This window comes from Varroa destructor, unplaced genomic scaffold (genome assembly GCF_002443255.2).
Source record: "Varroa destructor unplaced genomic scaffold, Vdes_3.0 BEIS01000001.1, whole genome shotgun sequence".
In the NCBI taxonomy this organism is placed as follows: domain Eukaryota; kingdom Metazoa; phylum Arthropoda; class Arachnida; order Mesostigmata; family Varroidae; genus Varroa; species Varroa destructor.
The window spans coordinates 31,777,108-31,799,903 of record NW_019211454.1 but is presented as its reverse complement, the minus strand read 5'-3'; the positions used below and the strand labels follow the sequence as shown (position 1 = coordinate 31,799,903).

Genomic DNA, 22,796 nt, shown 5'->3' with positions numbered 1-22,796 from the left:
CCCATCAAAGGACACGAGGAAGCAGGGAAGTGTCCATAAAATTCTTGATAAATAAACGTTATCAGGGGAGGAGAAACTAACTCGACCAGCTACCGCTTTACCCCGTATAAAAATGTTTGACATATGGAAGCTGCCGTTATATAAATACAGTCTATTAGTGTTTGACAAACAATGTTGTTAAAAGGTTACTGTAAAACTTCGTTTGGCTTTCGTTTCAGGTCATCCTTAAACCGCAGTGACCAACGCAGTGTCGTGACGAGAGCCGCCGATCACCGTGAAGCCCCCCTCTATGAAGAAACGGACGACAACGAAAATGCCGAGGATTCATATAGTCGCCATCGATATATACTCAAGTAACAATGACTCTCCTTCCATTTAAACAGAAAAAAGCTTTTAGGTTTCTATGCCTATTGATTAAACTAATAAATTGATACAATTAGAACCTACTTTGATTTCAGATAATTGATATTTAGCCTTTGAACTAATTGATTTTGCTGACCGAGGAAACTATATTTATTTCATTATAAGTATTTAAAGAGTTATAAAAAAAATATATGACAGGCATGCATAGTTAACATTATCTGCTCGAGTCTGTTGGATAATCGTAGGTGGCTACAAAGAAACTTTCAAACGGCCGAATACTTATTCATTTGATCACAGGGAACTACGACGACAACGGGGCCAACGAAAGGGCCAGCAAAGGGGAGGTGATGCAGGAGCCGATGTACGCAGAGTAGGCTCTTACGTGCTTATTAAAAAAATCCTACCCGATGGAAGGTTTCGTGATCGTGAAGACTCGCTTAGCGATTTAGCCGCTTCCCTGACGCAGAGCAACCATACGAATTTCTTACCAAGAAGACGGTACTTCACGAATCTATAACTATATGCATTAATTATACAATAATGCTATCTAAAGATACTAGTTTAACTGTAACCTTTGCGACAACCTTCCGTCGGAGGAAAGCTTCTCTCATCGGAGAACCGTGTGCAGACAAGTTGGAGAAAAAATACGTATTACTGCGATCATTTTTCTACTATATGTAAATATACGCATACAATTTCAGGCAAAGGAGAGTCCGTCCTACGGATAATAAACGTAGTGATCTCGAAAGTGATTGCTTCTTTGAAGAAAGGCGAATGGAGCCTAAAAAAACTGAAATCCTCTATATCAAAACGCCTCCAGCACCAGCGAAAAACGAAGAGCTTAACTCGTTAGATTCGTTTGACGCAACCATCGCCGGTAAGAATATACTATCATGGAAGCGTATTAATGATACATAATTTTTTTTGTTTTTTCCCTCTAAAAACTAATTTTTCCTCATTCTTCAATATATATTTACAGCATGGATTGTTGTACCAGTAGCAGTTCATGTAGTACCGACTAGAGTCGCTATATCACGCATATCTTTAACACGACAATATAATATAAAAAAATAGAGCAATACCTTTAGCAGAAGATTTCCTGCGGGTACGTGTTTATCGCACAATAGAATTTGTGCTTCAACTTTTCAAACTGCATAAGAACATTTTTAATCAGTTATACATTTGAGATTGGTCACTTCGCAATGGGACAGTCTAAGTGAACGTGTCTGCCTCTTCTTGTTAGTTTCAGCGGACGAGCACTTCAATGAGGAACTTAAGCAATGTTTAGCCCGATCCAGAACCGTTCGTAATCAAAATCGGAAAGAGAAAATTGTAGGGCATCAGCAACAGCCGCAACACAAACAGGACTCTCAACAGCAACAAGCGTCAGGACAAACAGGGGCTAATGAGAAATATCCGACATCAGGAACAAGTGTTGCCAGCGAAAGTGAGCAGAAGTCTGTCAGTTTTGGTGAGGAAAGAAGAGGACTTTATCAACGTCATCGGATTAATAGTACGTTCACATTAACTATTATTTTTAGACGCTTTTTGTTATTCCCCCTTTTATTTTTTGATTAACGTCGAACACAACTTAGATCGCGTCGACAGCACAACTAATTCTATGTCTGCTATAATAATTGTGTGTGTTGGTATAAATGCAGATTTGCGCAGCTCGGATGATATGCCAGTCACATCTACGCCACTTAAGCCAACGTTGCCACGGCCTGCCAGTAGCGATAACAACAACGTTTGTAATATAAACAACTGGAATAATATTAACAACAACAACAACAACAAGCAAGTGATTCAAAACAATAAGGACATAACGGATGATTTTCTGAAAGAGGGTCGCGATTCGAGTGTGATAGCCCAAAGCGAAATAACAGATGTGGCCACCACCAACAAGATGACGTCGGTATCTGCCGCTTCAGACTCAACGCGGGGTTTTCGCTTCAGTCGCGACACTGTTGTGAAAGGCAGAAAAACTGACGTTTCTGAAGATGATTCGGACTCGGGGATCGGCGGTGGTCCCGTTATGACATTGAGGAATCCGTATTTTAAGAAGAAGAGTATATTTACCATAACATATGACGATGTCCGCCGAACAGAACCACTAAGGACCGCGTGTAGGGATTCCCCGTGACCAAAAAGAGTTTCAAGAGGGATCTTTGAGGAAATGTTTGTCTTTGTCGATTGTCGATTGTCGATTGTCGATTGAAAGTAGAAATCAGAAGAACACAAAGAGAATGCCCTCTCCAACACTTGTTACTGGATGTTCTAGAATGTGATGTATTAGAATGGATTAGTTGGTTCGTATATGTATCATACTATGTCATGGATGTTGGTCGTGCATTCGGCAGGGACCAGGTGCCAGAATCTGCCAAGCCGATTTAGAGCACAGTGTGCCAAGTACGAACCAGATCTAGGTAGCGAGTAGTTTAGCACCTAATACTGAGAGCAAGCAGGCTGCCTATGAGGTCTAACCCTACCGAATGCGAAGTAAGCGTAATGAAGTAATACTGAATTATAATGATAAAAATAGACTTAATAAATGTCTCCACATTTGAATAATTCTGCGCGTGACAAAGACCGTCTAATAATTACAAAAATAAAGACTGTTATAAGTCTATGATAACAAGTTGTAAAATGTCCCTCCGATCTTACAAATGTGTGATATACATTGTAACATCATAAGGCGAGCAGCAGACCAACTCCGTCCTTGACAGCTTTTTTTTGGCGGCAGATGCAAGTGGCAAGAATTAGAGCCCACTACAAAAATGGTACTGACGTTTTATTAAATGAGCAAAATTTTTTTGTCTAACTTGTGTCAGGCTGAAGCAACAACGTTGTGTGTTAAATTACATAGCTTGTTTTCTTCAAGAGTTTGTATTAGTCCCATTGAAAGAGCCGTTGTTCTTGAAAGGAGTTAATTTTTCATATTTACGAATTATTCATTCGCCAAACAAAAATTAACTGGTATAATTTGTATTTTAGGTCCTCGCTAGTTAAAAACAAAGTTTACATTTCAGACTGCCGTTTACAGGCTGCTGTTGATGGGTGGAGTGTACCTAGATCCAGTGCGCTACAAGGGTGCACTTATCATAGAAGTAATAAATTGAAAATCTATAAAATAAATGACGCCTCAATAGCATAGCGGTATAAGTTGTGATACACTTCATGTTTTTGTGGCATACACAGTTAAATATACTTTTAGGTTTATTTTTTACGTGCACAGATTTCACTAGGACAATACGGGTCAATAGGTCACGAAGCCTTAATATGGCTTTTCACATTGAACAGGCGGTCATTTCTAAGATGTCCATTACATGTATAGTGTAAAAATAGCGTTTGAATATACATAGGTAAACCTATATATATATATATATATAAGTTTGTAAATGATGACTCGTCGCCGTATCATGGTTCATTCGATTGATTTATTCATATTTTTACATTAGCTTACATAATAATAAATAAACATCTTGGAGTTGAGCGGAGGTCAATAAATAAGTGATGAGATGCGCGAGCGTAGAATCTAAAACGGAAGCTATGATGGCGTAAAGAATGGACGAGTAAGAAGGAAATCAGTGATTTGATGAACTAGTAGATAAGCTTTCTCCTGCCTTGAAGGCAGCGGTAAAGGCGCGCGGGTGAGACAGAAAAGTTTGAGAACACTGAACAGCTTTGGGTATGCGTCGGTTTGTATTAGAAAAATGCAAATTGATAAAACGAGCTAAACGAGTCCCAGGGAGTCCAACTGAAAAAAAAACGAATAATAAGATATTCTACGATGAGATAAGTCTGACACGCAACGAAGTACGTTGCTGTATTTTCCCGTGTGTCTTTAATACACAAAAACATAGAGGCGATTCATTGCTATTAGTTATATAGGAGAAGAAACGTGATAATTTTGAGTACGAGGAAAATAACGTGGTCGAGGAGAACGCAGTGTCTGGATTAAGGGTTATCACACAGGCAGGTTTAGATAACGTTTGGCTAAAGTGGATGTTTAAATGTAATTATGTTTCATTTTTGTTGTGGGTCGATGATGGACATGACATCTAATATGGCAATGAATGGGACATAGTCTCGCAGCAAAACAAAATCTTGCAGTAAGTCTCAGTAATATCTCAGGGCTGCTTCGTTGGCTTTAATTGTACTTAGCAACATTCCGCATCAGCAAGCGTCAGGCCGAGAAAGATGTTTTCTATGTTTGGCAGGGTTGTACCGGTTTGGTGTACTCACTTGGTTGGTACTTTATTTCTATATATGACTGTTATTGTGAGGCTTCTGAAATCCATTAGTTCTTGCCATATTTTTTCTCGCCCTGCTCGATGGCCTTTGAGACGCGGTCAAGAACGTCAGCAATACCTTCTAGAATGGCCGGATTAATTGTCGGCAGGGAGAAAGTCCTCTTCTGACCTTCTCGAAGGAAGAGTGATACTCCGAGCAGAGGAAGCAGCAGCCCGCCTAAACCAAGCACAGCGAGTGCTGGCAAAGCATTCGTGAGCATGTTTGGTAAACTGGCAGCGATTGTGTTCATGAGACCCGAAGCTCCCGAACCGAGCATTGACAGGAAACCACCTGAAGCTTAACGGAGAAGGGAAGACAAAAGAAAAAGGTACATAAACGAAAACAGAAATTTACCATAATTGGTAAATTGTCTTGTGTGTAACATAACATGATGAACGAACACAATATGACTGTGAATATACAAGCTGAAAAATCTACAAACTCGTTTTGTATCTTCCCTTGATTGACTACTTCTATCAATTAGTTCACATACAGTCTATTTAAGTTCATTTGAGCTCGTATTGATTACCGTAAGCACAATTATCTAGAGACGCCTACTACATACTGCCTTTAATTCCATAGAGAAATATAGTAGGTGCATATGTTTGGCACGTACGTATTCTTGTTGTTACGCTCAGCAGTGTCTGTTCGTTTTGGACAGAGAAAACTCGAAATGTGCAACCAGCATATATGCATGTTCCAACTACGTCTCTTAGAGCGCACACAAATCGAAACGCTGACCAATCATCTGTCAGAAGTGGGTAGAAGGAATCACTGTACCTACCTATAATGACTCTGCCTAAAGGCTGCTCTAAGGAACGCATAGCGCCCTTTGCCGCAAAGGCTAAACTAGAAATATCTTGTAGGGAAATCGACTTCTCGAAAATTGGAGAAACAGAATAGCTCGACTAGATAAACATGATTACAGGTCACGAGCCTGCAAGTAAAGATTTGTCTTTCCTATAGCAATTTTGACATAGTAATTATTTAACCCGATCTGGTTCGAAGTCACGTGCCCATACAGATTTACATATAGGGACGGATATGCGCCCTGTTTCCCGCCGTCACAGACACATCGCGCAATGTAGTCGGAAGGTATTCATGGATTGCAAATCAACATCGCGTTATCCAGCTGTCCTATCGAACATTGAACTCCCCGAGCGACACCGTCAAAGCGATCAGCGGAGAATATTCGGATCTTCCGTTTGGTTGGGCATAGGAAAAATTGCCCTGAGCAATCTGCTGCGCTGTTACGTATTCCCTTCGACGTTGGCAAAGCTGGCAGCCGAATGCTGGCAAGCTAACGCCAATGGCTTGATCTACATTTTCGATCCATAGCCTAACAGAAGAAACCGGGCTACCTGCGACTGGGCACAATCAAGCAAACGAGCGAAGGACAGTTTCAGAGATGCTCTCGACCAGCACCGCCGGAAGCATTGGCTTATAACGGCGAGTGCGGGTAGTGGCAGTGTTTGCTCGATAATTTTCTTCGATAGTCGGAATAAAATGTTTGTGTAAATACAGCCACAATGAGAACAATGACACCCACTTTGGCAGTCAGGCCGACAAGGGCCTTACAACAAGAAGATATAGGCTGGATAGATATAGCATGTGGACATTCATCCTGTTCGAAATAGTTGATTTCTACGCAGCGCTAGCAAAGGTGGCAAGACAGGGCTATCAAAGGATGATCAATAGCAATCAGGCCAAATTGATCGACGAACGCTTGTCAGATTCTCATTGAATCGCTATCTAGTTTATTGACAAGACGGATTTCGATGTTTCGAACCAGCGGAACGTTTTCGCATATCACTGCGTTATGTAATGGCCAAAACTCTCCACTCACCTTCTCTCTCCCTCTCCCTATATATATATATATATGTATATATACTTTCCCGTTGCCGGAATTACTCTGTGTCGCTCCAATCGATTTGAATCGTGGTTTACGAAAACGAAAAGGGTCACACATCGTTCGCATGTACAAGCCGACATACGGGTGCATGTGACGAAATGAAAGGCATGTGCCTCAGGTAGACAAAGTGCTATGCCTCCATCGCATAGCGCCACCTATGTTGGATCCAGCTCGTTTGAGTGCGTGCCTGCCAACAAATGCTACCGTCATACCACAACATGCCGTTGTTGTTGTTGTCGTTGTCTTCGTCGTCATTGTTCGTGTCAGAAAGGCCGTCAAGGGGAGACAAGATAAAACGGAGAGGGGTCACCAATGGGGAGAAAAACATATGAAGAACGAGAACTAGACGAAGACCAGCAACAAGCGAAAGCATCCACACGAAGTGAGGCAGAGAGAGGTCATCGAACTTTATCGTCTGTTCAACCAATCGACGATTCATCCGCCGGTCCATCGACACTTCTATTAAGATGACCTACTTTTCGTAAGGAGGTACCCCACTACGATATGTCAGCCGCGTGCGCCGCAGCGACTACTCAACCTGCCCCCAAATACACCGCGATATAACTACGTGCTGGCGCTTGTCGATCCACAGAGAACTGAAACGATAGCGATAGCGACAGAGCGAAAATATACGGCTGGCGCCGCGAGGGCCCAAAACGCAGAAACCTGCATCTGTGATGCAGCCTTCGTATACGGACGTCAGAAACGACAACAACGATAATGGCAACGCTAGCACCAACAACGTTAATACATGGAAGCGCCGACAGTAGCAGCAGAGTAACGACAACAGCGAAAACGCTCAACTATACAGAAATACAGGAAATGAACGGGATGCGAAAGACAAAGAAAATAAGGGAAATAATTATGCTCAGATACAGATACATCTGTTGGTATAGTCGTTAGGAAACTCCTGCTGCTGTGATTTGTGGAGCAGATATGATCAGTACTTCCTGCGCATAGCGTAGCGCAAACGACTGGCGTAAGCCAACTAACAATCTAGCTAAGCCGCACATTGCTTGACTGGTCTGTTTCCATGTAATAACCGAGTAACTGGGCAGCCGGATGAATCGTCACGCGAATGACGATGTTTGTGAATAGGGAAGTACGACTGAAGCACGAGCGGTTCGGAATCGTGGGGCTAATCGTTGCCCTGGGCAGGACCATACCGTTCTTTTCTTTGACTGTTTTCTAACTTCACTTGTTCTTAGAACGAACCAAATTACCACGGGACAAATTGCGACAGGGTTCTCCAGACGAAGAGAATGTAAGCGATACGTTTTATGCTTGCAGCCTTCCCTACTGGAACTGAGAGTGATCACAGTGACGAAAAAAGCAATTGGGATAGTTGTAGTGAAAGAACGCTGTCTAGTAGCAAGCGAACGAGTCGAACTCATCGTCGCGAATACGACGACCAGGGCTTCTTGTGAATTCTTGTCGACGCCCTCCTTATTCTCGACGTTCGTTTCTTTTCTTATTTCAGATTGGCGGGGCCATCACTAACGGAAATGCAATAGATGCACGGTCACGCGCACATTATTGGGTTGCGGCACCCGTGCGGTTCAGTCTGGGGACCCTCGATACTGTCCCTGATCGTCGGGACACCTGCTTGGTGCACTCACGAAGCGAACGTGAACCGCTTCTTCGGTCCTGTTTGAATCTAATCACACAGATAACGTTCACATACTTTCCAGCAGGCGAGCAAGGCTACCGCTGTTATAGAAAGAGAAACTAAAAAAAAAATATTAAAAAAAACTCTCAATGGTAGCAATCAAAACTGGGCATGGACAAACTAGCAAGAGGCAGGCATGATAGAAAGGACACGAGCTAAAAAGAAAGGAAAAGACACCTGGAATAGCGGAGACAAAACCGCGCGAAGGGCAAAAAACTAAAAGGCAAGAGGAGCAAGGAAAACCCTGGAAGCAGAAGAAATAGCTAAATGTTTGAAACGTCTTGGCAAAGGCAGGGTAAGAGAGCACAGAGTGAGGGGCAAAAGCAGCAGAAAATATGAGGAAGCAGAAGCTCGTAAAAGCGGTGGGTCTTATGGCAGGAGCCCCAGCGCCCTAGACCCGTCTCAAATTGCCATACCATCTCGGCGATCTATCGTACGGAGGTCGTGTTTTCGATGATGCACATAGCAAAATCTTCGATTCCCTTTGAACCACCCATTTTGTTACAGAGGAAAGCAGCGAAGCGAGTGTTAACGAAAAATCATGAATATCCATGCGAATCTGATGTCTGCACGTAGAGCTGTTAAAAGCATGCATGCTACCTTTCATAAAGCCAGTTTACCAAGTGCAAAGGAGGGAAAAGTGAACACATTCCCAGGGGTGGAGCTAGCTCCAGTCAGTGCTCTACTTAACATAAAGGAAGCGATAAATATAAAATAAATGGGTTTCAAAAAGGAATTTATGCATAACAAAGATAAACTGGGAACTACTTGGGAACTGGGAACACTTGATTTCATTACGCCCGAAGAACATTTTCTGTTTTTCGTTTGTTTGGTAGACAATTACGTTTTTTTAACGATCTCTAAAAAGGGGGCTGTTAAAGATCTCAACTCTGTTCTTTAGACCTCTTCAATTGTTTCCATTCACCAAACCTATTCCGAACGGTATCCTAATAATACAAAATAAGTGATCATAACATAAACACCACTATATTCATATATGTACGACAAAGAACAAACGTATGAAACAGAACGTTGGCTAATGGGGCACTACATCCCAATGAAGTGACACACCATCACTAAATATAGAAACTGACGATACAGATACTGGGTTCTTCACATCCGATCAGCTAACAGAATACTGAACACACATTTTTCAGACATATTTAAAAATGCACCGACGAATTCTGCATCAAGCTGCCTCTCCAAATGATAACGCATACGCCACGAAGAGAATACCGACACAAACAAAAATAGTGATACGAGACAACATCAACTCTGTACTCAAAATCAATCCATTGAGTTTGAATCATTTTCGTACCTGCACCCTGTCGGTTGACATTAGCCGCCTGGTAGAGACTGGGGTCATATACGACCTGATGATTCTGGGCTGCCACAAGGGCCGCCCCCAGAACCACGCTAAGGGCGAAAGCCTTCATTGCTTAAGATTTGTAGTGGTGCAGGTGCGCGGTCGCGACGATTCAGGTTAAGTGCAACCACTCGTGGTAGTGATACTCCAAGTAGCACGAAATATAGAAACGAAACTGTTCACGACAGTGCACGATCGATAGCTCAACGCCAACTGAGTGTCAAGGTGAGGCCCGGTGGCTCTAAATACGCCGCCCCTTGCGCGCTGACAGCGCTAAAGCGGACGAAAGCCGACGCAGACACGCGGCGATGATGAAGATGGGGGACCGGCGTTGAGAGTTAACCCAGCGGCAACGTCAACCCAGTTACGCCGGTTGACGCCGGCCTGTGGAGAGGAGGCCAACGCCATTCAGAGGGCCCGGACACCGCAGACCGAACATGAACAAGCTACTGAACTGGCTCCTCTGCAGCACGACGCACGAAGAAGTCGCTGACGACGGCTGCGTCGAGCGACGCCGGCATCAGCGGCAGCAGCAGAACTCGACCACCACCAATGGAAGTAGTAGTAAGCAAAAATAACTAAAAAGAAAAGTGTTTGTCCTTAGTTAACGTTAATGAGGATAGATTAAGGGACCCCCGATGTGATGAAATCAAATAATGAGGCGGTTGGAAGTAGGTAGCCGTTAGAGAAGAATGCAGCTTCAGTACAGAACAAGGATCCTTCAGCAGATCCATAATACTAACTTCATTATATATTACATAGAGGTGACATTTTATCTGTGATCAGACACATATGTTCTACATTCGATAATGTCTTATATTTTAGTTTTGTAGTAACGATATTGATAATGACAAGAAAAACTATAACAACTTCTATAACTACGATTGGCAGACCTGGTACGCATATGCCAAATAAACAAAGTGTACTTGTTTTCCTGGCTTCCCTCAATACATATGAACTCACGATTATGTCACAGTGACTCTAAATTCGTTCCTTACAGGACATCGTTATGCGTGAAATGTCCGCTATCCCACCTACAACGTTCAAAAATTATATGTATAGTAAGCGTCCATTTTTCATTATAATTCATTTAGTTATGAAACTGCTAACTTGAAAAATTAAAATCACGCGCAACTTGAATTGACAAAGCGTTGTAACCTAAAGAAAAACATTATATATATTTGCATGTTGATATACCCTTAAAGAGATGTTCTCTGCTCGCGAACTAGTAAAACATTTAGCTTCAGATATTTGTCTATTAACGTTACGTGTCACACTTCTGTAACGCACCACGTTATTAAAAAGAACTATGAAGCTGTGTTGGTTGAATTTGCTTTGTTTTTTTTTTGTCTCTGACATCTTCATCGTTCTAGCCGTCTTGAGCCTGCCGTATCCGATTGCTCAGTTCACGAAAAAGCGAGCTTTTTCCATTTTTTCCAGCTAATTCCATTTTTGACTCAAACGGCTGTAATACACAACAGTTACTATCGCCTTACATTACGGAAGATAACTGGAAAATCAAAAACAATAACGTGAACATGTTTCAGTGTTGAACAGTTGGCTTGAGTTTAATATAACCTGAGGCCGTGAACAATGCCAGTATTGACGAACGGCCTTTTCTTGTCGTGGTTATGTTCAACAAAAAACTCTCTTGTTTATCAATAGTTACTTGGGGTGTCATCATCTATGTGACGCTGATGCATCATACCCATACACACAGTCATTCCTTGTAGTGACAGAGCTCTTGTTTATATTGGTATAAATAAAGGTAATGTGGACCCGAATGCCAGGCTTCAAATCTAAAAATCAATGTATAATATGAAATCTAACAGGCTATAGGCTGAAAACACGTGATATAATGATAAACGCTGTTGATGCCCACATTCGTTATGTACGAACCTATTTAGGGAGCATTATTGAAAATAATAATAACGTAAATGTGTACAAGATATTAATAAAAGCCTAAACTTTTCGTGACGGGAGCTTTTCTTTCTATTGGAAAGTCACTCTCCGAATGAAAAGGGCCGTCATAGTGAAACTCATTTTCTAATAAGTGTAATTCTTTAAATTCTAGATTCATTATTAGAACGTAGAGCATCACATATACCCTTACACAAAATCTTAAATAGTGGATATTCATATTGTCGTGCTCAATACGCTAGTATTCAAAAGGGTTGAGTGTGTAAACCTTTTATATAATCACACAAATCGATGTCGTTCCTTCGCTCGTTGAGATACATCTGCAACATATCCGTAAGTGTCGACATAAACATCTTTGAGAGAAGCATATAGACACGCGTGTATATGTAATAATCTAACTTTCAGTTCCTTCGCTGATGGTTTCTATTCGAAACCCTAAGCCGCTCACAAGTTGTGTTTTTAAAAATGTTAACTTGGCGAGCAACTTCTTGACAGCAGTAATACCGAGTTCAACCTAAGCAATACTGGTACGTCTAGACTCTTTAAAGTCTTGCTCAAACACGCCACACAAAAAGAACTCACTTGCCGACAGTAGGCCAGAGGTCCCAAAAAAATCAAAGGCCTCACAAAGAGCAAAAGTGTAGCAATGCTTCAGTAATAAAAACACGAATCGCCTGATGATACTTACCTGGCCGATCAATTCGATCGGCAGTAAATACATTTCAGCCGAAAATCGCAGCCAATATATAAATCGGAACCCCATAATTCTTGCCCCAAATTGCCACATTGTGCTATTGTCGTTTGGCGTACGAAATTAATTTTGGGTTGCTTCAAAAGTCGTAAGATGTCAGACAACGGCACAGACAATCAATAGGATAAGTTATATTTTAGTTAGGAAAACTTGTCCGGGGCAAAAGCACCGCGCAATAGTTGATTTTCTGCCACTTGCGGAAAGTGCCGCGAAGAACTATTTTTTTTGCCAATAAAAGACGATGAAGAAGCTCATGCCCGCTATAATAAACAGTCTGCCAAAAGATATCCCAGTTTATTCCGAATAGGCTAAGCGCTAAACGGTACGCTTCAATAGTTTCATGTCATAAGGTAAATGTGCAAAACTCGGAGATCGCGTCTATTCTTTTGTAGATCTAACTGTTGAAATGCCTTTGCTTTTTCCTCTGCAATTTTTTTTTACATGAGTATTGAATATACCTTTCCGAATTTGAAGTTAAGCAGGATAAGTTTCCGAGTACCAAGTCCATGTACGCTTAGGTTAATTCATATAGAGCTAATGTACATTGCAAATAATATCACATACTATCGAACGAAGAATAAATAGTCCAGTCACCACTTTGGTTCCTTTTCTATTCAAAACTAATCATATACATTATTAATATTGCAGCTGAAGAAATTCCTGAAAAGTCCTGGCAAGCCCTGAGAGAAGTATAAGTCGATCGTCGTTAGCGCCTACTTTGTAGAATCTGCCATGTCGGCCCATGTTCCTTGCCGAAGCTATGTCTTGATGAAACGCCAGCTGCCCAGCTGGGAGCTAACACATTCCGTCACCGGCTGGATACCTTTTTCCCTGAAGCTACCGCAAGGCTTAATCGCTGACGTTGTGGAAGCGGGTTATGTTAAATACTGTTTTTCGTCGATGACACGAAGTGCTTGTCCGATGACAGTCTTAAAATTTGGTGGTTGAAATGATTTTCAGTGACACAAATATGCTTGCGGGCATATATGTATGTGGGTCCCGGCGGAGGAACGCAAGAATAAGCGACTGATTTTCCGGTGAAAAACCGAGGAAAGCAATTACTTGCTACACGAACAATCGTATCTGGAAACGGTGTCTTCTAATTATTTTAAATATCGATTTCTTACAGTGTTATATTTCATGTTAAACTATCTGCTCTAAGTTTTTATTACGGTATATGCTCTCGTAGAAACACTACTTAACAAACAGTAACATGCGATGCTTTATTCAAGATCGAATCACAGAAACAAAAATATTGAAAGAAACTTGCAATTAGTAACGTTTTTGGCGGCAAAGAGACAGATGTCAGCTGAGAGCCAACAGAGGTCCCTGGAGGAATAACTGAGCGTTCGGTTTTTTTTTCTGGCCGAATTTCAGAGTATTACGATTCCGCGGTTCAATCGATCTGCGCCTTTTGGAAAACCGTCTCAGACTTTGCCACACAAAGTCGTCCGCCGTACAACCGTATTGGTGGAAAAGAGTAACGCGTGGTCCTCGAATATTTCCTGGCGTGATTCACCTTTGGGAGGTCACTTAGAGACCGCCTGCAAGCTATGTGGCCCGGAAATTATGCGAGGCTATTATTTCAACAAGCGGCGAACAGAAAACCAGTTCTCCGTCTAGTTAAAGTTACATCGAATTTCGTAACTTCGTGTTCAATCCCGTACTTAAAACGAGGAAGATATCTTGAGTTGGAAATGATGATTTTCTTTAAAGAATTAGTAGTGGATTAGATAGATTTAAAGTGAAGTATTATACGCGTATATGGTGTTTCGTCATTTTTAAGAAGTATGAAGTTTCTAATATCACGCAGTTTTGACCGATATGGTCATATACTAAAAAAAGCTAGATTACACGACATTTAAAGATTAAAGGTGTTGTAGTACCTCTATGCCCTGAACTTGCAGAAGCTGTTTTTAAAAAAAAAAATTGCCCGAATTTCGCACAACAAGATTTTATACAGACAACACCCAATCCCTGTCACAATAATCGGTCAGCCCTATTTCATCTTCCGCTAAAATAATCGCATTTTAACGCCTTTAGCTTTTTGGAACTGTTCTGATGAATTTTCGATGACTTTACATCAATTGCACAGATCGAATTGGGCCATATTAGAAGGCGGAAGGCCAATGGCGTCCCTTGGCTCTTCTACAGATTGATTTTGACAAAGCCTCACTGCTACTTACTATGGCATAGGCGGCCTAAGTGTGTCCTAGCAGCAAAACGTCTTAAGAATGATTTACGAAGATGACCGTATTGTTCATTTTTTACTGCGCTATTAACAACTGGTACACGTATGCGACATGGTCTATGAACTGTTTCTTCGTATGTGCTATAGTATGCCTGTTGCTAGAAGATATTCTAGTCGCTACGACTATCAGTGGATGGCCGTAGTATGATACAGATAAATAGAGCTCGTGTGGACATCTGTATCTGTCCTTCTTTACTTGTCTTCTCGCCACCCTCCTTTAGCATCTACTTCATCTGTGAAAATGCCAGAAACGACAACATCAGCGTGCGTTTCATTCTGTATTCAAAGTGGCTGCCGCTGCCATTACCGCGATTGGTGCTACGACCAGAAGACGAAAAGTACCCTCATAGTGGTCGCATCGCCCAGAAACCATCGACTACTTGTAGTAGTAATACCTGTCTGTGTAGCAAATGTCGGCAAAGCGTTTCATCGGTCCGACGACGTTCGTGGTTGGTTCACCAGTAGCCATTTCGGGGCGACATGTAGCCGGTCTATTAGCGCAGCGCTAGCGAACGGACCGTGTGTTTCATCCGGCGACTACTGTCAGGCAGAAACAGCAGACATTAACAAGCGGAATCAATGTTACGTATGCGGCGATCTAGTACTCGAGCATCGAAAGGTGGCACCAACGTTGTTTTACGTCCACTGGCGCTGCCAACTCTCCGGACCATCGTTTGTTCAATTGCTTCGTCGTCGTCGCCCGGTGGCAGCGGCTCCGTCGAATCCCTGTCCCCGCCTGACCCAGTGGTACACATTGCAAGTCAACGCCGCGGCCGAGGTGGCAGCCTGCAGTGTCGGTACTTCATGAGACGACTAAAAAAGCCGGTTGAACGGGAGCCGGCTTCGACGGGCCCGAGTCCGCTTTTAAGCCACGTCAGTCGACATTGGCGCTACTCGCGGTAATCGTTATTTCTATGGGAGAACCAGGGGAGGCTACAAGTACAACAAACATCCAACCGCCTACGCATAAACGTACACATAGCTTTTGATATTTTCACTTGTATTAACAGGCAAGGCGTCGGTGTTTAGTTTTTATGATGATGAGACGTGCGTCACAATTCAGAGTGCAGTATATGTGGATGCTACGGACAAAGCACGTATGCATGATTTCTATGTATTGATATATAACGATGCCAGATACGTGAGTCTTATTAGGCTAGATGTATGGTGTATGATATTTTTGCAGACCGCAAAAATTATTCAACAAAGCCTAAGAACAGAAGACAAGTTGGCACGATATCAGTGGCTTCTTAAAAAGATTGAAAGGTTGAGTGTAGAAGTGATTTTCTTACTAACCACCGTTTGATTTTTAAAATTAACGGGCAATGGATTTTCTTCTTTTCAGGCAGCCGAAAATACCCTTCGACTAACACTACGCATAAGAGCAACTCCACTGATCTTCTGATAATCTTTGTCAAATATTTCTATAAATTCACGAACCAAGTTTTGATTTGTGGAAGTTTGTTGAGATTTCGGGTCTTTTTAGTTTGAGAATTTTATAAGTTTTGGTTGCCAGGGGACGGTTAAGGCCGCTTTATCGAAGTATGTTTCTTCTTCCTTTTCTGACCTGGTCGAAAATTCCTATATTAACATGCGTTTGACCGAATGGATCTGTTGTACAAAAAGGTTTGGTGCGCCTTGACGGCGAAACGGCCGTCATCTCGTTGAATTACATCTTTCGACCACATATTTTAAGAACTGTAAAAGTACTTAATTAATATTAAACAACAACAAATTAGTTTATGATATCGTAGCGATTTGTCGTACGGAAGCACTGAAAGCCATTACGTTGCAGTTAATTTTGCTAACTTATAATTTCAGAGGAATCTGTGGCATATGCATGTTAAGATTACTTTCGTAGATATATCGCAATTATTCGGATCGGTTTCATTAGCCGCCTGCCGGGCAAAAAAGACGTTTATGCGATGACGATACACATAATTAAATGATGATTAGATTTATCCTATGATAGTGTCAATAAAGGAAAATGTTGACGAAATGGTCCGATTATGCTGTGCTAACCATCAACAGCGTTTCAGATCAGTATTCATCGATCCATTTCTAGGACAAGACAAGTTACCGTTGCCGTAAGTTCGATTCTGCTGTCGTCGGGTTAATCAAAGCTTCAGGACCAGCAATTCATAGTTTTGCCCATCCTATCAGCAGCTACAGTGAGCAACGTTGGAACGAGTTTGAATTTGTCCCACATTGGCCACTTCCGGGATCTTTTGGCGTGTAGTTTATTGTAATTTTCGCCGTAGTCGTCCCTGTTGCCGCCGCAGCCTTGTCGTGAGGGCCCAGGCCGCGTCCGCCCGTCTGTTTATCCGTAGGTCCGTTCGTCTGCGTTGCTATATATCGTGTTCTCTCTGCACTCAGTGGACACAAATGGCACGACGAGGATGGCAACACAGGAGGATGCATGTAATTGGCATGGGTAGCACTCGTGCTACTGCTGCTGATGTCTGCTTAGGATAGCGTTCGTATACCAAAAGCGGTTCCGTTGGTATTGATCGAGTCTACATAGCACATTGCGTTAGTCTCAGCGTAGAAGACATGTAAGAAGACACAAACGTTGCAACGTTGGCAGCAAATTCTGAGATTGATTTATATACTGTCAGTCCTCATCGATTTTTTGTATATATATTTGCGTGTATATCGTTGTATGTGAATTTGTTTGTCTGTCTAATCGTTTTCGAGGTGTAGAGCTCCGCACGGTTGCCTGTTGCTGACACGCATCTACCTTGTGCTTTCAGCGTTTTCGCTCGCCTGGCAGATCTCTAACGACCATGATAAGCACGGGAACAATCTAGTTTCACTTCTGGAAGCAATGGCAGTAATCGTAAGAGTGGAAGCTGCAGAAAATGCGGCGGAAATGAGGCATCGTTGCCTGAAGGGTGAGGATCTGCTAAATAAAATGGTAGAACTGTGCCGTACCTCGGAGATGTGCCCCAGCATAGCGTTGTTGCCAATAGTAATCCGTCGTTGGGGCAGTCAAAGAACAAAAATGTACTTCTGCTGCCGGAGCACAAAGGCGACACACAGAAGAGACATGTCTTCTACCTGTCGAACGATTAGGAATAGAACGAAGGGAAAGTTTAAGATACAATCTATTCTGGATGAAACTCGTGCCGTCGGCGGTATGTCAAAATAAACAATTATGTGCCACGGCAAACAGGAGCTCTCAGCGGTGCGACAAATAGAGAAGGACGTTCATCTAATTATAATAATTGGACTGCAAACCGTGAATTAAACGAGCGCAAGCGGATAGCTTGTTGATAACACAGACAGGGTTAAATGACTCGAATGCCGCAGCGATTTTCACCAAACGTACGAAAGCCAAAACAAACTTGGCACTAGTGACTACCATAATACTACACATGAGATATTTTTTTCGAACGAGTTTCCTTTCCAATATAGTGGATGTTCTTCTTCCTGCTGGTAGCTTTCGTGACAACAAAGGACCGTATCTGAGGTATCAGTACGAAAAGCAAGTGTATCCTGATTACAGAGGCAGATGTTGTTCATGCCAAGTCTTAGACGTCGTACAATAACTGGCAAAATAATAAGATGGATATGCTGACGGTCGATCGGTGACTCCGGCGCTTGTCAGCGGCCACTAGGTCAACAAGATCTCAATGTAAGCGTATTTTAAATTCGGCATTTCTTTGGAAGTGACATAAAATACTACCGGGCAGACACCGCTTCCGCATAGGATGGGGAAAATACTTAGGTTGTTGATAAAGTGCTCCTAGGAAGAGCTAGCGAAGAAAAAATTTGGGTGTTTCGTGCGATTTTTCGTGCAAATATATCCTGTACTCGTATTATGGTAACCAAAATGTCATCGTCGATGATCACGTCGGTCGTTCAGCTAAGGCTACGATAAAATATTCTGTGATTGAGCGTTTAAAAATATGTATAAGGATTATCAGTTAACAAGAGTCGCATTTATGTGTATCGATGCTATCAACCTATTCCCACAGTTTGCTTGAAGCGACTGACGAATAAGTATAAACGACGACGCGTTTTGCCAGGAGGCATAGTGCTTGAACCGCTTGGTATAGACATCTTCAACGATTTCGTCGGTAGGCTACATTCTAGCGCCATATAAAAGCAGTATACAAACAAAGGCACATTCTAATCTGTCCTATGTTGAATCGGCGGCTGTATGGTTCCTACTTTCCGGCGCTACAATTCATCATACAGTGCGCCAATAGATACGAGCTGAATTTATCGGCAAATGACGTGAAAATAGAGAGGCAAGTAACGTACGTCCGACTTAGGCCTCACCATTTCCGAAGGTAGATCTGAACAACCGGCTCCGAGCAAATCGCAAATTCTAAAATGCTAACATGCAATTAGATATGCACTTGAAAGCAAGCCAAATCCCCGTACATGTACAGTAATACGATCCAACCTGTTGGGCTTACTATGGTGACGCTGTAAGCCTTATTTTCTTTAAAGAATCGTCTTTACCTAGCGTTGAATATTTTCTACGCAAATTGAAAAGTACCGATTGCAATAGCTGCTTATTATTATTATTTATTGACAACATGTTTACAACATAAAGCGCAGATCTTTTATGCTTTAAAGAAAAATATGCCATAAAACACAATGGTCCACTGTAGAAAATTTTTTTACGAAATCAGCAAAATAGCGGCGAGACCTCTCTTTACTTATCTAGATCCTTACCTCAAAAACCAAACTTCAATTAATTTTTGCACCATCCCACATGTTAGGTTAATTGACATGGTCTAACGGTATTCACTTCAAGCACAACACGAAAGTTTGGGTGTTTTCTATTGCGGGTGAGAGATTACACTAGAATTCTCTAGACTGACTTTACAAGAGGTTCGCCAAAAGACTTCAAAGCGACCAAAAAAGAAACGGAACCCATTTTGCTATTCGACCTCTTGGAAGGAATAGTACAAGAGCGCTTAATATTTCCAATTATATTAAAGATATGGTTAAAGTTGTTAGGTGTGCATATTTACGGTGGCATGCAATTACTGGTTGACTCGATTTTTGGTCTTCTCGCGACATAGGCACACAAATGATCCTTTGAATACTTTCAGTTAACGGTGTTAAGTCATAAGAAAATAAATAAATAAACAAATAGCCTCTCAGAAAAGGATGCTTCTTGAATTATAACATATATATATATTTGTGTGATTTTCTGGTTTTTAGATTGCAGGTCCCAGTAAACGTATTTTGGCAGAACTGCTGTTCATTGTTTCCAGCTACCAGCTACTGCTGCCAGCTATTTCCCGCGAGCGTTGGGCTAAATCATTTTTTTGTTACTACCAAGGATTAACACCCAGAAACGAAATCGAAATTTCTCAATAGAGTACCATTTCTCTACCTGATTAATTATAATCGTATTACTACTTGCTTCTGTGTATTGCTAATAACGTTAGTTAGTTGCGAGAATGTTTAATGTACTGGTTCCCTTAGCTTTTTGGTTAACTTGAAGTAAATGTTTCTGTTTCTCTTCCATTTTCCAGTAACTTGATTAATGACATGAAAGACATTTAGGATTAGCATTGCAGTAGACACTTCCAGCATCGTCTCCACTAGCAACAGTATGCAGTAATAACACCATTCACTATTACTGCTAGGTTTTATCAGTCAACGGTCCAATCTAGTAAATTGTCTCATTCAGTAGCTGAAAAAGAACCGGAGACCGACAAATATGTCGAATGACTGTTACAGCTCTTGAATAAAAAATCCCTCTCTTTTTGGTCAAAGTTTTTTTGCGACTGATATACTCCCGTATCAGAGTCATTTTCAATTATTCAAGAACCATTATATGATGAAGGGCGAGAGATCCGTTGCTGTTTTAACATCTGTCTCCTAGTTATTTAGGTAGTTTTGAAAACAATTCAGTTGAGGACTATATTCGCAACGTAACATAGTCGAAGATGGTGAAGGCTGTACACACTGATGGCACATAAGCCACCTATCGTGACTGTTCAAATCTTATTCCGAAGTTCCCGTTGATTTCGCCTCTTTACATACTCAGTGCAGCAGCAACAACGTTTCTAATAATCAGTAGCATGCCCAATGTGCGAACAGATTTCATATATATGAGAGAAGGTACATGCAACACTTCAGGCCATCGCAGGCGCTTAGCTCAATAACGTCTGATCGAGTGATGAAGGACTTAAGGATGTAGGGACTTCGAACAGAATACGATCGCTTTTTGACAGAGTGCTCTTTTGCTGAGAACGGTGTAAAAATCACATACGGCTAATATTGAGTTCGCTTATATATACTTACTTACTACTTGAGTAATAGATACTAGAGAACGTTTTATACAGATTACATAAAGGATATTCTGTGAAAGGGCTGTTCAGGTAATACCGAAAGTTATCGCTTGAAGGGAAGTTATGATTCGAATATAGAGCTTGAATGAAAATGGGTAAAATTTTTATTCAGTTCATCAAGTTCTCCGACAGCAGACAAACAAATTGCAGTTCGAGCGTGAGGGCATGAACAACACAATTATTTCAAATTTGTGTCAGTTGAAAAAGCCTAGGTTCCGCTAAAAGTGTCGTACAGATGATTTTTCATCATTGCCAGCAGCATCTATTTCAAACCAAATAAGGCTTAGGCGACTTATAACGTAGTAAAATTGCGAAACAAATCAACTTACGAACCTTGTCATTTTATTGCAACACACAAACTTTATTTTCGAAAATAGAAACATAAGCTTGTCACTTTGCTACCATAAGCTGCATGCTAGTCAAACATAAATATACACATTATTCAATAATTAATAGTAGGAAACGAATCAGTTAGACAGGCATACGCTTAATAAAAACTCATGTTACATTAAACTATAACACAGCATCTAGTACAATCCAGATACACTCCAGTGACTATGGACTTTCTGCCGGGGCCACAGTTGTGCCACTGATTCATGGGGAGAAAGCCAACAGCACTGAATATTATTGAGCATAGACAACGCCTCAATGCAGTGATACGGTTTTCTTTTTTCCATTGTTTCATGCTCTACACGAGTATTTCGCCCTTTTGGTTTTCGAAAGACAGCGGGTGTCTATATATATATATATATATATATATAAAGTTTCGTCGAAAAATGATGGTGGTTGTTTTTAAACGTATCTCTCTACTACTTGCTCACTTTTTGAGCGATATCATTTGAAAGCGGTTCTTTTTCATCTGTAAGCATGTAATGTGTATAGACATGAGAAAGTTACGTGTTTGAAATAATAAAAGTGCATTTTCGACACCTACTTTATTTCGCTTTTTTTTTTGCCGAAATCAACAACCTATGGAGGCATACTATAACATCTATGCCGTGCACAACGTTCACAGAGGACTGTTTGCTAAGTTTAAAAACGTCTTACCTTGATTGGTCATTTGCGGTTAATAAGAACTTTGGGTGACAAATGATGAAGGACAAGGGGACGGGGTGCCAAAAATCGACTATCGTTAAGCTTCTTAAATCCGTGAGATTTAATAGAGAAATTATAAGTCCGAGTGCCCCGCAGACCGAACAAGAAGCATATGGCTTTTATTATCCCTCAACATGTCTTTTATACAGAGCAACACGCAGCCATTAAGACAGACTTCGACAAAGAACTACGATGAGTAAGCACAAATAGCGCCTTTACGCTGATGCAGAGTAGAGGAACTCCGGAACTTACTCCGGGAAGTACCTCCTAAAGTCAGAGTCAAGTTAGACGTCTATCCGGGAAAAAAAAACTAGGATTTGCTTTTGGTGAAGCTAAGAGCCTCTTATACAAGGGGAAACGTCTAAGAAAGCACAGCAGTCGACAATGATTAGTGTGTGACACAATTACATTGAGTCCATGAAGTTATCTAGCGCAAAAGGCTGATGCCATACGCGCACGACATAAGTTGTTAGAGCAGCTAAGAGCTTGAATGTAAGTGTTTTTTTAGATACCAAAATATTCTCCTGTCTCGCGTTAACTGACTGCCATCCTTCTTAAGCACCGGCAAAAAAAAGTCGATCGCAATATGTTTAACAATGAAATGTTTCAAAAAGTGGGTGTGCGAGGTCATCACTAAACCCGAAAATTTCTTGCAAGACGGAGAATTAGTCGAGGTATAAGAGAAGATAGGCGTGAAACACGACGACGAATACATAATAAATTAATTTTGTGTTAGAATTTGTAAGTGCTGCGTCTTTGTCGGTAGAAAAACCACCATTACTTTTTGAGCAATCCTGCATGTCTATTAACAAAAATCAACGCCGACAGCACATATCCTTCTTCGGCATATATA

General features: G+C 41.5%; 2 protein-coding genes and 2 long non-coding RNA genes across 22 annotated transcripts in view; 2 read left to right on the top strand and 2 right to left on the bottom strand.

Annotated features, from left to right (window-relative positions):
- Positions 1-11,645, top strand: part of Cad86C (Cadherin 86C) — a 72,784-nt gene extending 61,139 nt beyond the window's left edge. For 13 of the 14 annotated variants that reach the window (XM_086977911.1, XM_086977908.1, XM_086977910.1 and 10 more), the window contains 5 exons: positions 219-353; positions 661-861; positions 1,065-1,240; positions 1,607-1,876; positions 2,025-11,645. In XM_086977911.1, coding sequence (XP_086834037.1) covers positions 219-353; positions 661-861; positions 1,065-1,240; positions 1,607-1,876; positions 2,025-2,506 — 1,264 coding nt within the window. In that variant the 3' untranslated portion in view covers positions 2,507-11,645. Of the gene's footprint in view, positions 1-218; positions 354-660; positions 862-1,064; positions 1,241-1,606; positions 1,877-2,024 lie in introns of those variants that run through there. The other variant, XM_022800975.2, reaches the window with a different exon arrangement.
- Positions 3,781-9,696, bottom strand: LOC111248497 (uncharacterized). Of its 2 annotated transcripts, none has more exons than XM_022800989.2 (2): positions 9,556-9,696; positions 3,781-4,953 (listed from the first exon to the last, which is right to left on the bottom strand). In XM_022800989.2, the coding sequence occupies exons 1-2, from the start codon at positions 9,671-9,673 to the stop codon at positions 4,664-4,666; spliced, it is 408 nt and encodes a 135-aa protein (XP_022656724.1). In that variant the 5' UTR covers positions 9,674-9,696; the 3' UTR covers positions 3,781-4,663. The 2 variants fall into 2 exon arrangements, with proteins under 2 accessions (XP_022656724.1, XP_022656728.1); XM_022800993.2 differs by having other exon boundaries at positions 3,781-4,947; positions 9,556-9,694.
- A 1,219-nt stretch (positions 11,646-12,864) lies between the features above and the next one.
- On the bottom strand, positions 12,865-14,595 carry LOC147758520 (uncharacterized). The gene is made up of 2 exons (XR_015319457.1): positions 14,461-14,595; positions 12,865-13,357 (listed from the first exon to the last, which is right to left on the bottom strand). It is a non-coding gene; the product is annotated as an uncharacterized LOC147758520 (long non-coding RNA).
- LOC111242904 (uncharacterized) lies at positions 14,147-21,781 on the top strand. Of its 5 annotated transcripts, none has more exons than XR_015319448.1 (4): positions 14,577-15,497; positions 16,557-17,138; positions 17,279-18,162; positions 19,710-21,781. It is a non-coding gene; the product is annotated as an uncharacterized LOC111242904 (long non-coding RNA). The 5 variants fall into 5 exon arrangements; XR_015319447.1 differs by having other exon boundaries at positions 14,583-15,497; positions 16,557-17,080; XR_015319444.1 differs by lacking the exon at positions 16,557-17,138 and having other exon boundaries at positions 14,147-15,497; positions 17,279-17,419.
- Positions 21,782-22,796: the final 1,015 nt, after the last annotated feature.